This window comes from Hyposmocoma kahamanoa, unplaced genomic scaffold (assembly GCF_003589595.1).
Source record: "Hyposmocoma kahamanoa isolate Upper Pololo Valley unplaced genomic scaffold, ASM358959v1 180, whole genome shotgun sequence".
Taxonomy (NCBI): Eukaryota; Metazoa; Arthropoda; class Insecta; order Lepidoptera; family Cosmopterigidae; genus Hyposmocoma; species Hyposmocoma kahamanoa.
In genome coordinates, this window is record NW_020653711.1 from 224,641 (window position 1) to 242,767 (window position 18,127).

Consider the following 18,127-nt stretch of genomic DNA (forward strand, 5'->3'; position numbering starts at 1 on the left):
GCAGAAATAGGTAAGGTGGCAGTACTACACTGGACGATAAAGAGCTCAACCATGTTTGTATAAGTAGTTAGGTTACAAGATTTTCAATGAATTCGTGCACGTGTGCTCCTTTCGGAAATTTAGTAGAGAGTGGCGACGGAAAGAAGAAAAGTAAGAGTGACGAAAAAAACGAATTAGAACGATTCAAAATTTCAAATTTCAAATTCAGAAAAGGGTGATAAAACGGTGGGATGACGCAGAAAGAGGTCGCATCGTCACAAGGGATTTTTGGGAAAAAATTGACCACAGCAATTCGTGCCGGGGGGGAAGACTTAGTACCGAAGATGTGTAAGTAAGTAATGAGAGGTGCACGAAAATATCCCAGCATCATAGTGTATGCCATTGATACGATAAGAAGAATGTGTTTTTGTTACATAAATATAATTTTCAATATTCTTAACACATATAAAGTGTCTAGGGAAAGAACGATCAAAGTCACTTGAGGAGAATTTTAGGAAAAACGAATTTTTAATCTAGAGAACTTTTAACATGCACATATAAGAAGTACCTCAAATGAAGTCAAGCAATAAAATGTTTGTAACGTTATGTAATCCATTTTAACTAAAAATATTTATAATTCATTTTTAACTTTTCTGCCATTAAGTCGCAGGCATTTTTGTGACTAAAAGAAAAAGCAAATTTTAAAGGACATTGCACCTTATTAGGCTTTTTCTGATTTAGGCAAAGTACGCTTGGCGTTTACCGAACTGGATGGCGGTATTAACTCAAAACGTGTTTTAAATGACTTCCATCATTCTTTCCCTGGTCTCTTCATATAGAATAATACATACCATTTGGCAGCGGATATTGATCCTTTAAGCTATCCAGAAAGTCCAATGGAGCGTTAGGTTTTTGATTTGGAGCAATCACTTGCATCAACATAGACATTATTGGATTTTGTACCATCTCCGAAAGCATAGTAGATCTTTTAAATTTTCCAAAATAAGTATCCGAAAATCCTTTGTAGAAAGTATTGTCATCTCTCCCATTTGTACTTGTGTAACTTTGTAAATAAAATAATAATATGAATAGTGTCAAAACTTCGATTTTCCGTAACATATTGTTGTCAAAATAATCATCTGAAATTAAAAATGAAATGTGTTCGCAATTTTTTTCATTAAAATTAATTAATTTATTTTTGTTTTATATTCGTAACGTTTCTTAGTGATTTATGTAAGTTGTGAAAGTACAGTTTGGAGTACAGTCGACATGCCTTCTACATTGAGAAGTACGCAAGGTAGTGGTGCATTAAAAATTGCAGCGCCTTTACATGCGACGTTCATCTTAACTTCACATCGAATACAATTTATTTGTACAACTACTCTATTAATTATGGTCAAAGTAAATTTTATTGCACACAATAATCAAATACAGAGACAAACAAGGTACAACAGTAGGGCTAGCACTTGCGTGAGAGCGACATAAAGCGAGAGATCTCTTTGCGAGAATAGCAGTATCTCGCGCTTTATGTTGCTCTCGCGCAAGTCGCGCCCTTTCGTGCTAGGCCTACAGGCTTATTTCCAGACAGCAGTAATTTTCAGGTAAACAGTACAAATTTTAAAATATTATACGCGAAGGGAGCTCCCCCTTAGGTTGTTATATAGGTACTTAATAAAATATGAAATGAAACTATTTACAGTTAAGATCTAAATCTCGCATATTTGGTTTTTTCAAACAAACCAAGCATCCATGACCATGGGACCTGTAAATGGGCCGAAAAGTTTGTTTGAAAAAAAAAACAAATATACGCAATATAGATTCGGAAAAATAGTTTCATTTCCTACGCGTAACAATAGCGAAAACTTAAGAGAATAAAAAAAAACACTTAAATAAATGTACAAAGAGTAAATGGAATTACATGCAACCCTACATATTATTTACATGAACCATGGTAGAAAGAAAAACAAAGGTAGGCAGACTCGTAAAAAAGAAAAATGAGTTTAGGACAACAGAAGAATAAAACGACAACACAACAACATGTAATCGCGTGTCAATAAGCACTCGTTCAAATAGTCTAACAATATAAGATAAAAAAAAGCTTACCCATACAAAATTCTTATTGACTGATGGCAAATATTTATTTTTTACTTCAAAAAGTGGCTTCTTATCATGTGTCTGATAACCAGTTCAAATATGCTCGCAAGTTTTTGTTACAGCTGCCTAACTTGTTAAACTAATAAAACTTTATATGCTTTAAACCAATAAGTATTTACATACTCTAATTAACTTTTACGAAAATGTTACGACACAAGTACACATTACGGCACACAAGAGCAAAATACGGAGAGAAACAATAGACAAAAGTCAGGGTATACAATACGCGGACTTATTGTTACTTGACTTGCGAGTTATTGTTGACAGGTTAAATTAAAAAATAATCGCCCGATAATGTCCCTAGAGGTTTTGACTTGTTTCGGTTTTTACATAATTTTTTGGACGGACACGGTTTTAATAACGAAGAGACCATCAAACGGAGCTGTATTTTATACCTAAGTAAAGACAGGAAGTTTTGTGAAAATGGAGTTACAAATATATTCGAATATATAGTAAGACTTATTAGATCAACATGATCAACAAAAAACTTTTATTCAATTACGTTTTATGCAAATTTAATTGAATATAAGTTTTTTTTAATGTCTTTCTTTATACTTTGATAGCGCACAGACTTTTGGTCAACCCAATAAAATTAAACACTTAAATAAATGATACATAAATTCAATACAACAATGGTATCTTACTCATTACTTTATAATCATTCAAATTGCGGCTAAAACACTTTCCATTCCCAATTTTCTATTGCGTTTTCATGTCCCCATGTGGAAATATCTTTAACCGTATATTTCCAGACGACGCACTCCCATAATATCTTCACGATATACATCACGTTGCATATACTTAACGTTCTGCTTTGTTTAATATCATCTCTCTCTACTAGCCTGTCGTATCTGACAGTTGTGTTGCAAGTGTTTCAACTATGCAAGAAGTGCGTTTGATGTTGCCTCTCAAAAGCGGACATTCTCCGCTGACCGTTGTACGTCAACTTTTTTTTAATATCGAATGTAATTAATTGCCAGAAGGACATTGACACACATTGAGTTTAAGGTGCAAGTCATCATTTCGTTCGATCATCACGATAATCGTATCGATACGTCGCTACTCTCTTGGCGTGCAAGTTAATACTATCGATTTGTCGTTTCAATCAGTCTGAAACGACGGATCGTGAATACAAATCGTCCCACATATGGGGGTCTGTAAATTGAAAATACGTTGCCTTGAAAAGTTTGTTTAATGTTAGTTACGACATGGTTACGACAAATAGTAGCAGTAGAGCTCCTTGTGAAAGAGTTCGTCCAGGGAAATACTGCCACCTTACTTACTTCTGCCGCCAAGCAGTAATGTCAGCGTTACTGTGTTCCGGTTTTGAAGGATAAGGGTGCTGGTGAAATTACAGGCACATGGAACTTTTCAACTTATGTCTCAGGGTGATGGGCGCAGTGGCAGTGCCCCTCAGATCTTTGCTACAACTGTTATGGACATACGTGTAGCTTACCATTAGGCGCACGACTGCCGATATCTCACTTGATATTATACAATTACAATAAGCCCAATGTATCCCACTGCTGGGCAAAGGCCAGATAAATCCTGTCTTTACTTAGATATTACAAAAAAAAATCGTGCGGAGAGGCATATTAGGCGCTGTTTCACGTGTAACGTTTTTTTTTCTTTTTGGTAATATAATTGCACTGTTCAAGTACTGTTTTGCGACACGATATAGATATTTTTATGTGATAAATTTACTGTATTGATATTAATCATGCTTGATGTAGCAACTTAACAATGGAGAACAAATAAATATTTTTTTTCAAAACATTATGTAATTAAATTTCGAATTCTATTCAGATAAAAAAGTGTGATTAGTATCAAAACGCCTTCATACGACAATTGCACTGTAACCCATTTAAGTTTTACTACTGGACACGGTCTACTCTTAAGTACAGAGTTTGACCCGACCCTGGTAAAGTGCTTATGTTGGTTTTAGATAGATAAAAATAATATGGAATAATAAAGGAAGAAACAACAGAGACGAAACAAAAACTTAAATTAATTGTGAAAACAAACAACAAAAAAACAAGAAATTAAATAAATTTCGATATTTCAGTGAATAAAATGCCAAATTACATAGTTTGCTTAGTTTTGGTTCATATCCTTTTTATTATATTTTATGGTTATTTTTATGTATAAAATCTTACTTATCTCATTTCATTCTTTGACAAAAAAAACATTTTTTTGCCTTAACAGATGAACAAAAATTTATGCCAATTACATCAATAGACCACGCACCTTTTCTTCCCCGAAGTATCGATTTGTACACAACAGCAGCTTTTACTTAAGTAATGAAATAAGAACAACTTGTATGGGCTGCAGCAAGCCAAATAGCTAAATAAACTTAGTGCGAGTTTGCCTAAAAATCAAAGCATTGGTTACTTATCACCTTTTTCATTTTTCGGTTTCACTCCCTTTGCAATACTTTTTCTAAACCTTTTTCGATGGCTATTGATGAGTAGCAGTTCCTATTTAGCGACGATGGACAATTATAGTAATAATATTCGTTATTTATTAAATAAAATTAAACAATTGCGATATGTGAAGGGAGTGCAAAACCTAGACTACATGTTGACAATACATAAAATTAGAAAATGATATACTAATTCGAGTTTTTCCTGCTGCATTAAAAACGACTAAATTTTTTGTATACAGAAGTTTTTTTGTATGCAGGTTTCGTGATGACTATGTTCTTCACAAAAGCAACTTTTAAGTTATATCAAGTTCTTAGGTTTTCGCGATTGTTACACATCGGAAATGAAACTATTTTTCCGGATTTAAATCGCATATATTTGTTTTTTTCAAACTAACCAACGTTTCGGGCCCTTTACAGGTCCTTTACAGGTGACAGTTGAAAACTTAATAATATAACAATTAAGTTATTGAAAGAAACTGCATGTGAATCGAAAAGGATTAGGTGATTCAAAACCCACTGGATTGGAATATGAATATTACACAAGCACTTGCGTAATTTTCCTGCGAAATAGTGCGTAGTGTATGATTAACGACACCTCTCTATTTAAACTTACTATTAAAATGTAGTAAGATTAAGAATAATAATGTTGTGTTATTAACTTTTCGCGATTCGTTCACATTGAATTTTTTCGGGTCTAAAATCACATATATTTGTTTTTTCAAACAAAAAGTTAGTTTCAATTAATTCTACTCGTATTTGTAACTATACTTCAGAGTACTACCTCTACTCCTAAGTATAGTTCAGAGAACCTCCCTATTTTTCACTACTATTACAAAAGTTGTTAAATAAATACCTTATTACATAATATATCAATAATTTTTTTCTCGTTCTACTATGATTAAAATTTTCAAAGAAACATTACTATTTACGCCACGTGTGTTTTACAAAATTATAAATTAAGTTGTAGCGGGTTGTTGACTATGATTCGAAAATGGGTAATTATAACACTAAATACTGTACTTACACATAAATTAATTAAGTCCCGCACATGATCCAACTCATTCCTTTATTGTGGCAGTGTAAATCTAAATTCTACGAAAGTTAACAGTATGCGTAACAAACTTGTGTAAAATATATAAAGTAAAGGTAAGGCGCACTTGCCAGGCAGGCTAACGACTGGGCTCGCATAGTCAGTTAATACATTTAAGGCTAGCGTGGCCGCTGTATGTTGAAACACTGGAGATATCAGTGTCAGTGGAAACCACCTCCCAATCCCTCTCCAGCTATGCGGTTTTATAGACTTCATATTATATTGAAAATTCTGTATCGTGACTAACATGTTGTGTACATTGGTTTAGTGTTCTTTGCAAATGATTTCGATGCCGATGAAAAAAAAATTAAAATAAAACCACTAGATTACTATTCCGAATATCCAAGAGCTTTTAAATAATATTTTATAATTTCTCATTAATATTGTCAAATTATGTATGTATATAGTTTACATATATGTTAAGTCTTTATTCCCATGTATGTGAGTTTGTTTTCTCACTTTTTTCTTAAATATCTTTTACCGACTTGAGTCTTTGCATATTTTTTTTATTTGCAAACTTACAGATTTTCAATATAGATTTATTATTTTTGAATTACAAAACTTATTTAGCCATTTAAAGTGTTTGACATTTATAAATTCATTTTACATTACTTTGAAATTAAAGTAAGTTAGTGCTTTAGAATTATATAAAATAATTTAATTTGAAATTTACCACGAGCTTTTCGGCGAAGGAAAACGTCGTGAAGAAAACGTGCACAAATTTGCAAAGCAATTTAACGATGTGGGTGAAGTTCCCAATTAATTGCGCCCACGTGGGAACAACCCAAGCCGTCTCATTGTGATCGCGTTTGTGCACTGCATCCGATTCGTATTTGTTTTATATCCGAGACCACAAATTTAGAAAACTCCGACCCACTTTGGATGTTGCTTGTGCACTAAGTACGATTCCAATCCGAGAAAATACGAATATCGCTTATACACCTAGAGACAAAATGATCCCGTGACATTTCGGACCGTCATTTCGCGGTTTCGGAATTGATACGAATCGGACGTACTGCGCATTAGCTGGACACAGAAGGTCCGAAATGAAACAGTGCTTCAGCGAGTACATATGACCCCGAAACTGATCCCATCTATCAAGAGGCGCAAGATAGAATATCTCGGGCACCTGCTCAGGCACGATAGATATAGGCTGCTGCAATTAATAATGATGGGTAAAGTGCAGGGAAAGAGACGCGCAGGCCGTAGGAAAAAATCGTGGCTGCGAAACATCCGGGAGTGGACCGGCATTACCTCGGTCGAACAGCTGTTCCGGTTGGCTGCTAACCGAGACGAATACAAGAAGCTAACGGCCAACCTTCAGGATTGAAGAGGCACCTCAAGAAGAAGAAGGAGAAGGACGTACTGCGCAAACGCCTGAGAGGAGGCCAGTGCAATGGTTACATTAATGATAATAATGCTGCTTATAGTAATAATAATAACGCACACACTCAACATAGTCCCACACTAGGGAAACCCTGTGTCGCGGGTGCCATGGACACACACATAGACAACCACAAAATACACCCAAACTCACAAGATAAACAAATGTAGGCTATGCAAATATTTCCTCCCGGCCCGGGAATCGAACCTTAGACCTCGGCGTGGCAGTCCGGCGTGGTAACCGTTCGACCACGGCCATCCCACGACCACCAATCTAATATGTACTATTTGCCTACCTGGTAAATAGCACATATTAGATTCTAGATTAAGGCATTACATTGTATTTCAGATATAGGTATGTACCACTAAACTAAACTGATTTGTGATAAGTAAAATATCCAATTTAATGTTCAAATTATTATTTTTTCTATTTTGCTTGTAATATATTAAATGGGGTACACAAATGAATTGTATTTCAGCAATTTAAACCAGCTGCTTTAGTAGCAGCAAAAAGTGCCTGGTATTCAAATTTGCGTGTTCATCTGCATGCCATGTACTGAAATATTTTATAATGGACTATAATTTAAACTACATTTTTGTTATTGCACGATGTTTTAAGTAAGCCTATAATTTTAAGGCCGAATACAATGCTTTATGTCGAACACGATGTTCCACACTGTGAAAAGTGATTCAAATGATGCGTGTCAAAAAACAGATCGCGCGTCTTCCGGAGAAATCTCGCATAGTCCCGAGAATTCCCGCAGGTGCTGTCTTCATCATTATCATCAACCCATTTATACGTCCCACTGCCGGGCACGGGTCTCCTCTCAAGCGAGTGTTTAGGCCCTGGTCCACTACGCTAGCCCAATGCGGGTTGGGAACTTTACACGTTTTCCGAGGGGTGTAAACCTTCTTCGACGTAAAAAAGCTTATGGTAAATTTCAAATTAAATTTCGTATAGTTTTTTTGATGCAATCGTAATTTGAACAATCTCTACATTGTTTGCTAAATGTGGTGATTAATTTTGTCTGTATATTCTATTTTAATTTTTCAGTAACTCATTAACCCAGCTTAGTTTGTATAACAGTGAGACACGGTTCGCTGCAATTTTATTTGTTTATGAAAACATTTATTATTTCCCTTTTAATAAAAGTACCTAGTTGTTTGTTAATATCTCGGTTGTAAATGTGTAATATATTTTTGTAGCAGTAGAGCTCCTTGTGAAAGAGTTCGTCCAGGGAAGTACTGCCACGTTACCTATTTCTGCCGCCAAGCACTAATGTCAGCATTACTGTGTTCCGGTTTTGAAGGGTAAGTTAGGGCGCTGTTGAAACTACAAGCACATGGGACTTGTCAACTTATGCCTCAGGGTGACGGGCGCAGTGGCAGTGCCTCTAAGATCTTTTCCATTTAAAGTGAAGCTCTGAGTGGCACTGTAAGTGTTATGGACAGGCGTGTACCTTACCATCAGGCACACGACTTGTTCGTCCCGTCACTTGATATTATAATTTTTTTTTTACACGTTAATTATAACCAATTGCGCTGTGTACAATTTCACTACTGCTGCACCATTTAATAATAATAATGCAATAATAAGTAACAATAGGGAGTAAAAGCAATTTATTAGAGTAAAAAAGAAAGGTTAAATGATCAAATCATTTAAATTTTGAAAGGTTCGCTCGTTCAATTTGTTTATTAATCTATCTATTAATATTCTGTCGAAATCACGTGATTTCATAGTGCTTAAAATGTACAATGGATACCGTAATTATGGCAATGCTCTTTCGTTTCACGCCCAAATTGCGTTATTTGCTGTCGGGTGGACGGTTTCATTTTGTTTGATATAAAAATTGGTTTTGGTCGCTTTAAGGCGGTGATTATGGTGTATGAGAAATATCTTAATAATAGTAGCTTTGTATTACCATATGATAATAAATAATAAGAGAAGTAGTGCAAATCCCGCCTATTCGGCACGTCAATGTTTTTCTTAATATTAATCGCTTGGCCTTTATTTAGCCAATCAAAAGGTGAGGGAAACAGAATTATAGGTTATGGAAAAGGTACGGAATTTGAATAAAAAAGGATGTGGTAGATGAGTAGGTAATAATAAGATATCGGCATACATTTTTTTTTTATAATACCAAGTGACGAGACGAACAAGTCGTGCGCCTGGTGGTAAGCGACACGCTTTTCTATAACAGTAGCAATGTTGCACAGGGCTTTAAATCGCAAAGGTCTTAGGGGTACTATCACAGCGCTTGTCACCCTGGGACATAAGTTGACAAGTCCTATGTGCCTGTAATTTCAGCAGCACCCTTACCCTTCTAAACCGGAACGCAGTAATGCAGACATTAGTGCTTGGCGGGAGAAATAGGTAAGGTAAGGTAAGGTAAGGTTGTTGTGTAGTATTAATCCATTCATATCGTACTGCCGTCGACGGGGTTTCTCTAAAAGTAGATGTTTTGGACTTTAGTACACCACGCTTTAGCACACGCGCTAGTCCAAAGCGACTTCATAACTCTTAAGGAGAGTGTTCAAAACTGTTACAATTACTTAACAAAAATACGATCGTGCTGTAATTCATAAATAATAGATAATTGCTCTACTAAGACAATAGAAACAGAAATTAACCATTACTTCCCGCGGCACGCATAACGAGATCGTATGTCGACATAATAATAGATTTTTTTTGTACCACGTCGTTAACAGAGCGCTGTTTATTATGCCTATACTTTCACTTCTTTTATAAGTCCTCATCCAGATTTTTGGTTTACTTACTTCTTGCGAACTCTATTGTTGCACATTTTATTATTTTAGTTTTTTTTTGTTTATTTCAAGAATTGTAATCTTCCTATTGTTTTGTGGTATCAATTTTACGAGTTAAATTATTTGCTATTTCTTACCATCAGGGGCTTGCATTTTCTTCGACTTAATACAATTGTAGTTCTCAGGTCTATGTAGCTATTTAGGACATCGTGACTGACTTTATAGTGACTTTTTATTTGGAGGCTAATTTAATCGGAACTGTTCTCAACTGTATTGTGATGAATATCTGTTTAAAGATCATCAGTTTGTTTAAAGATCCTCTGTTCTTTCCTCAATTGGTGTAGAGAAATTAATATTTATGTTATTTCCACTTGTCCGATCGACTTGAAATTCGATATACTATAGAAATCCGATGACGTTACGTTAATATGTTAACCTTGATTGATGCTATAGTTAAGACAGACTGCAGACTACCTAACTCTTCAATGACTTACAGTAGAATTATATTGTTTGGATTTATTAAATTGTTCTCGAACTCTCGACAAGTTGTTTTATCTTGTGCGGTATTTTGTCATTTAAATTAATTGCTTTTTTGTTCCATCAGGCGCTTGCAGCTTCTTCGTCTTGATTATACTTAGCATGTACATTTTTGTGGAGGTCCATTATGTACCTTTAACGATCCCAATGGTTTGCATTGTGTGTGCTGACCGATGAGTTCCCTCATTCGATTCCCGTTAGAACTAATTTGGTACACGAACTTTTCTGTATTAGTTTTGGTCTGGGTGTACTGGGCTGTCTACCGGAGTGAATTTAAGAAATTCACATTTGAGACCTTGTAATTGGTGTCATATGACATAATAAAATATGATGTATTATTGTTAGTTCCTAAAGCTTTTATATTAGTCACTTTTAAAGTATTATGAGTTTTTTGACATCAGATAGTGGCGGGGTTGAATTGGATACAGGTGGCACAGTTACGAGAGAAATGGCAGAAAGTGAAGGAGGCCTATATCGACATGGTTGAGAATGGCTAGAAAGAAGAAAAGAAGATCCCTCAATTACACTTTCTTAAGTTATGTCATTGGCTTTTATTATATTATTCAAACGATGTCAAAATTGCGACAGATTTATAGGAATCGGCGATCGGTCGCTGCCGAATTGTGACTTCGGGATGAAGGTCGGGGCAATGACAGCTATTGACATTTTAAACTGTATTATCAATTTTGACGTTAATGTTCGAGCCGTTTGTAACGAAAACTTAATAAGTTCTATAATGGTTGTGTGGGTTCTAAGTTGTCAATCCTTCCATACGTTCTACCACTAGGAATAAGTCTCTACGGGTGTACTATTATAGGTGGAATAAAATAGAGATATTAATAATATAGACTGGTCTATTCATTTATGTTTTTATTAATATCAAACCTTTATTAAGTTCATTTCAATAAATAATACCTATTTATATAATTTCGCACATACCACTATAAAAATAATATGTGAATATAATCTAAAAATGCAACAAATACTATTTGTTTATCATTATTTGTTATTGTTGAACCGTCTTTGTAAATAAAACTGTAAATAATGGTCGTGGCCAAGCAAGAGTCTGTTTAAAGGAATACTATGTGCCGCTTACGAGAGTCACCACATTTATCAACACGGATTCGTATTAAGCCATTTTAGTAGCAGTAGCTCCTTGTGAAAGATCAACACGGATTCGTATTAAGCCATTTTAGTAGCAGTAGCTCCTTGTGAAAGAGTTAATCCTGTGTAGTACTGCCATCTTACCTATTTCTGCAGCCATGCAGTATTGGTCACAATTACTGCGTTCAGGTTTTGGAGAATAAGGGTGCTGGTGAAATTACAGGCACATGGGACTTATCAACTTATATCTCAGGGCGACGGGTGCAGTGGCAGTGCGCTTCAGGTCTTTGCGATTTAAAGAGCTGAGTGGCACTGCATCTGTTATGGACAGGCGTGTAGCTTACCATCAAACGCACGACTTTTTGTCCCGTTAATATTATATAAAAAAAGAACCGCTCAGAAAAGTCTTTATGTCCATGTAATAAGAGCGAAAACGACTTTGTGCTTTTAGTGTCGGCGATCCGAGTGGAAGCAATACGCGCAATGTCTTTTAACATTGCGATTCCATGTGAATAAATGTGGTGAGTTCCTATGGCCGCATACTACAGTTAACGAACTATTGTGTTTCATATTGCAAATTTGAACACTACGTCATCGAAATAAGGGAACATTAGACTGTAAAATTGCATGACGTAGCGTAATACATCAACAGAGATAGCAAATCTAAACTTCTAGCAATACAAATAGAGTCGATAATACCGCCTTCTAAAGTCCTGAAATTATTATATTGTACTTTGTTCTATATTTTTTATGAGTACCTCGCAAGTACTACGGTAGTGTATTTAGAAAAGGTTTTATTGTGAGTAAAAATTGCTTAAAACTTCAGTTTGATTAACTTTTAAAAATTTTATTTTATTTTGCAAACAATAAGTACTTGACTGGGCGTTTATTTAGTCATGAGTAAACTACATAATAAGTAGATAGTGGTCATTTGTATGTGACCTTTTTTAATCTCTTAGAAAAATAACTTGTTATGTTATATTTCCTTTGATCTTTAAGATAAAAAAGCAAAAAATTGCGCTTACAATAATTTATTGTGGTTTTCTTATTTCTTCCTCCTGTTGTGGGTGTTCGGCATTCGGCCAAATTATAATGAGTTACTATTACAGGCCGAATAAGTTGAATACCATTGAGATGTTCTTCAGATTATCCGGCCTGTTTCTGTTATTCGGCCGAATACCGCCGAATAGTAACCGAATATTCATTGTAACTCTAGTAAAAATGTAATTATTTTGTTTTGAATTGTTGCTTTTTATTTTTAATCAATCCGGGATTCAGAAGGAAGTATTATGCACTCTATGTGTATAGTTAGAAATTTAGGTCGTTTCGATCTCTGTACACCACAATAACTTCATATCGACACTCGAAAGGCAAAATGGGATAAGCGACACTTATAGGTCATATTGAGTTATATACATATATAGTTGTTCGATATGATTACCGCATTTTGACCGCAAAGGAATTGTTCGATGCTTCGTAATAAATGACTTTTGTATAATAATTAATTTATAATACCGAGCAACCAACAGTTTAATTGAAAATCTCACCCTGAAAAATCCATCAATATGTTCTTCTGCGACCACCATTATTAATTAACGTCATATTGAGGCCATTACATTGATGACGTTGACCAATTGTAAATTTGTTAACAAAATTATGCAGTAATAGTTACTAATATGAGCTCTATCTTATTATTTCTCTTTATATACAAACTTTTTATCATATTAGCATGTTGAAACCAATATCGTCAGTAAACGAAGTCTCGCTTTTTCAAGTCTAAACTTATTAACCGAAACAATGACCATTATCCAATAGTGGAGTTTTTCGTTTAGTGGCTTGGTTTCAGTTTGCAGTTTAATATGTATAAAATGTCAAGATAAATTTATTCGTGTTTGCTGGAGAAGTCCATGCAATTTTACAGTTGATTGTGCTGGCTAACAAGCTGAACTTTCCACTTAGCATTTAAATTTGATTCTCTGTAATTTACAATAAGATCTGTCCAGTGAAGGATCCAGTGTAACTGTACACACAATTTTCAATGAGAGATAAGAATTTATATTACAATAATGAAAAGTAACTTGTTGTGTAGCCCGTACCTCCTATCCGTACTTTATATTTGAAATTTGTAACAATTTTAAACAACAAGTTTTTCGGTATGAAATAGAAATAATACCCAATAAAAATTGGTCTACTTAATCTAACGTAGTCCACCGCTTACTTTATACACAATTCTTTTAAATTAATGACATCACAGATACGCTTTTACTATAGTTTAAGAGAAAGGCGATTGTAAACTATTGTCATCTTAACAAAGATATATATAGAAATTCGAGTATATTTTCTGAAATTTCCACGATAAGAAATTTAGAAAGCAATAGACATAAGTGGTCACACCATCCCTAAAGTGTTTATCTAATTTAGCCTTTTCATCGATACGAAAGATCATAATTTTCTCCAATCTTGCTTTATCATATCAGCACCTTTCTCTGCTATCATGTATACCGGCGAATTTGTGTGGCTGGAGACGATTTCAGGCATTATGCTTGCGTCTATCACCCGCAGTTTATCTATACCATGAACTTTTAATCTGTTGTCGACTACAGTAGTGGGATCGCTTGCAGAGCCCATCTTACACGTCCCGCTCTGGTGATAGATCGTAAAAGTAAACATCTGTGCCTGGCATGCGAAATAAGCATCGCTACCAAACGGTCCATGTTTCAAACATTCCTCTATAGGAACATCGTACAATTTAGCCCCAATGTTTTTCATAGACCTTTGCTTAGATATCTCAATAGCTACTTTGATTCCTTCAACGATCTTCTGTAAATCTTCTGGATATTCAAAGTAGTTCGGAATCAAAGCAGGATGGGTTTTAGGATTCTTACTCTGCAGCATTACTCTTCCTCTAGATTTAGGTCGCATTAACATTGGGAATACCATAAAGGCGTCACTTCTACCCAGAGGTCCATATGTGTTGGAGTAGATTTGTTCATCGAAACCGAAATTGTTTGGCAAACTAGGATCAGAGTTTAATCCCCCGCCAATAAATAGTAGTTCCATATCCGGCCAGCCTGTTGTATTGAATTTATCCTTTAACTCCATGAATACAAGAGCTTCACAACCGCCTGGAATTGATAGTGGCCCTTGATGCGTCGACATCCATTTAAATACTAATTCTAAGTGATTTATAATGTATTCAGTGCTAAGAGTTGAGTTTTGGTTTCGCACAATGAATTGTACCCCTCCAGCAGCTATATGGTCCATTAAATTATATCCAACTTTTAAATCTTTCACTACTGGGATTCTCATTGCTTCCAAATGATCCTTTGGTCCTATACCTGACAACATTAGCAGTTGTGGCGAATTGATTGCGCCTGCTGAAATAATTACTTCTTTTTTTGCCAATATCTTGTATTTCTGTCTCATCTTTTCTAGTTCAACACCAATTACTTTTGTTTTTGTATCGTCAAAGATAAGTTTGGTAACCATTGTTCCTTTTGACACGTGGAGATTGTTTCTTCTGTGGATGGGGTATAAGTATGCTCTGTTAGAACTGTGACGAGTTCCATTTTTCATTGACAGTTGTAAAAACGATACTCCGGCGAAATCACCTCCATTGTGATCACCGTATTTAAATCCTAGCTCCTGAGCTCCTTTAACCCAAGCCTTTCCTTTTTTAGTTCGAAAAGGCGCATGCTCTATGTTTAAATATCCATCATGTCCATGATATTTGGGATCATCGAAACTTGGAATATTAAAGTTTTCGATTTTTTTGAAGTAGGGCAATACGTCATCCCATCCCCAACCGTCATTACCCAGAGCTGCCCAGTTGTCATAGTCTTGTTGAGTACCTCTGGTATATATCATATAATTTAAAACACTAGAACCCCCCATAACTTTGCCTCTCGGCCAATTGCATTGTTGGTTTTCAAAACCAGCGCAGTATCTCTTTGAAGGTTTTGTTTTGTATCTCCAGTTTGCGGTCGAGAACTGTAGATAATTTGCTAGAAGCGGTATATCCATGATAAAATTCTCGTTCATTCCTGCTTCGACGAGGAGTACTTTCCATTCTGGGACCTCTGTCAATCTACTCGCCAAAACGCAGCCTGCTGTCCCAGCGCCTACGACGATAAAATCATATTCTGACAGTAAATTGGCCTGATCAGGGGGTTCGTTGTCTAATTGATTCGTGCCTTCGTTGAGAAAATTTATGAAGGAACCAATGATGTTGTCTTGTGTGTAGGTGGGTAGAATGACTGTGAAGAGCACCCACGCCGCTGCCAGCACCAAGCCGTTTTGTTGCCTCATCTGAAATAATAACGGTAAAATTTAGAAAATCTAAAATCACTTAGAATATCATTAAGATCTGGGTCTTTACTCGTTGATAAAGAATGTAATAATGGTTCATTATTGGTAATTAAAAGTTATCCACGAAATCATTCACCTAATAGCAAGTATAATAGATTTCACGCTTTTAATCTACTTCTCAATATCGTCTAATGGTAATTTAAGCGCACGTGCTTAGTACAGCACGTTTAAGTTTTTTCTATATCGATCGATACTAATGAAATATTGATTGGGTTTTTAAAAACTGTCTTAAGAATTAGAGCGTTTTAATTCTTTCACATTCCGTGATTGGACTAAACTATACTATGAACGGGTGTAATGACATATCATTACCTCCAGCAGTTCATATTATAGTTTATTAGTTCGATATGTTTACAATGACTTTATATAATTAATTTAATTACATTTTTTGTAATAATTTAAGTCCCTCGCCTTTTTATATGACCATTTAAACACGTATTTTTGAAGTGCGTTTGTGCAATAAACATTGAATATGTTTATGCATTTATTTTAATTACGTTTTGTTCACATCTCGAGTTATCGAAATACTTTTAATTTATCTCGGAATTGTATCCGGGTTTGTGAACCACATAAAAAAAATAATAATAAAAAGAGGTAATTGAACTTTTATGTAAGTTGCGGAAGAAGTCGTGCAAGTTTCCAACCACAATGAGTGCTGAATCAATAACAACAGCAATATAAACAAAGTATGTACGTAAAAATGTTGTTATAATCCCTATCTCAAGTTAACAAGATAACATTGAGAACATGTACAACATGTTAAACAGGCTAGCGGGCCTTGCTGGCTGAATAATAAATTTTTTGCTACGTGATTCACCGGACGATTATGGGACGTTTTCCTTTGACTCAAGTGCGATTGTTTTAGCTTTAATTTATACAGAATCTTTTGTAAAAAATATGTAGACGACGACTTCATTACGAATACGTAAATAACAAGTTGTTTAATTAATCAATATACAGGAACGAGTATACTCAAGGCTCAATTTACACCGCCGTGGAACGGTATGGTTGCGAATTTTTATAACGAAATTGTACACTGCTTAATGAACTGTAATGTACAAACTCTCGTATCATTCCTCTTGAACACCGTCTCGAGCTACCCACCCGATGGATCGAGATTTCCGGTGGGACGACTCCTCCCCGTTAAGGCCAGGGTACAGCGGGCGTCCGGGCCGAGCCCTCCGCCAGTGATATCACGGGCGTTTCTGGTGCGCCCGGACTCTAGGTATGTACTCGCTGAGGTGCGTGGTTTAGCTGTAGGGATAGACTCGGTCGTCTGTTCCGGCGATGCGCTTGAATTGCCCTTTAATTTGGAAGCTCGGACCGGTTTATTATGTATAGTCTGGAAGCTAGTAGAGGATAAGCTAGATATCTTCCGGTCCCTCCAGCCGCTTAGGAATTTTGGAATAGGAGAGACGTTTACACATACGTAAATTTAAAACAAGATGCATTGTCGATTGCGTAGAAGTTTGTCAACTTTTCTTACAGAAAACTTTTATCGAGCGATATTACTATTTGTTTCTGGTACACGCTGTGAATCATCCGAGCCTTTATGTTTTCTTGGCACTGTGTTCACTATGAACAATAATTATGTATTACCAATTTCCATAAATTATGGCCCTTGAATTTTAATAAGGGATTGATAATCTTTGTTATGATAAGATAATAAAATAAACTAACAATTAGCAACACGAACACTTTGTTACGGATTATGTCGATAGATCTTTTTAAATTATCCTGTTGATCTTGAAATATGAAGAGAAATATACTTAAAATGAAGTATACGTAGAACCTTCAATCATTTTATAAGTAGAAAGAAAGAAAAAAAGAAAAATTGTTTATTTGATAACCTTGGTTCACATATGACAAAATTATACATTTAGTTAGCTCCTTGTGAAATAAGTTACTTGAAATAAGTTAGGTGGCAGCTCCCTGAACGCACAAAATGTTAACTGCCTCTGTGGCCGGAGGGTTACCATGCCGGACAGCCACGAAGTTCGATTCCCGGGCCGGGAGCAATAATTGTATGGCCTACATTTATTTTCCTCGTGATTTTGGGTGTAATTTGTGGTTGTCTATGGCACCCGTGACACAGGGTTTTCCCTAATGCGGGGCTATGTTGACTGTGTGCGTCATTATTATTATTTAAAGCTCTGAGAGGCACTGCAATGGCTATGGACAGACACGTCGCTTATCACCAGGCGCACGACTTCTTCGTCCCGACACTTGGTATCATAAAAAAAAAACAAGCAATACAGGGACGCAAGCACATAGAAAAATTCGTGAGGTCCGTTGGTTCGTTCCGTGGCTTAGTTGGTATA

The 18,127-nt window shown here is 35.6% G+C and overlaps 2 protein-coding genes across 2 annotated transcripts in view; both read right to left on the reverse strand.

Moving 5' to 3' along the window:
- The window catches only part of LOC113225896 (glucose dehydrogenase [FAD, quinone]-like), a 2,178-nt gene extending 1,539 nt beyond the window's left edge, over positions 1-639 (reverse strand). The window contains exon 1 of the mRNA XM_026458363.1: positions 629-639. Within this exon, the coding sequence (XP_026314148.1) occupies positions 629-639 (11 nt within the window). The remainder of the gene's footprint in view (positions 1-628) is intronic.
- An 11,117-nt stretch (positions 640-11,756) lies between these two features.
- On the reverse strand, positions 11,757-15,806 carry LOC113225969 (glucose dehydrogenase [FAD, quinone]-like). The gene has a single exon (XM_026458461.1). The coding sequence runs from the start codon at positions 15,744-15,746 to the stop codon at positions 13,881-13,883; it is 1,866 nt and encodes a 621-aa protein (XP_026314246.1). The 5' UTR covers positions 15,747-15,806; the 3' UTR covers positions 11,757-13,880.
- Between the last annotated feature and the right edge of the window lie 2,321 nt (positions 15,807-18,127).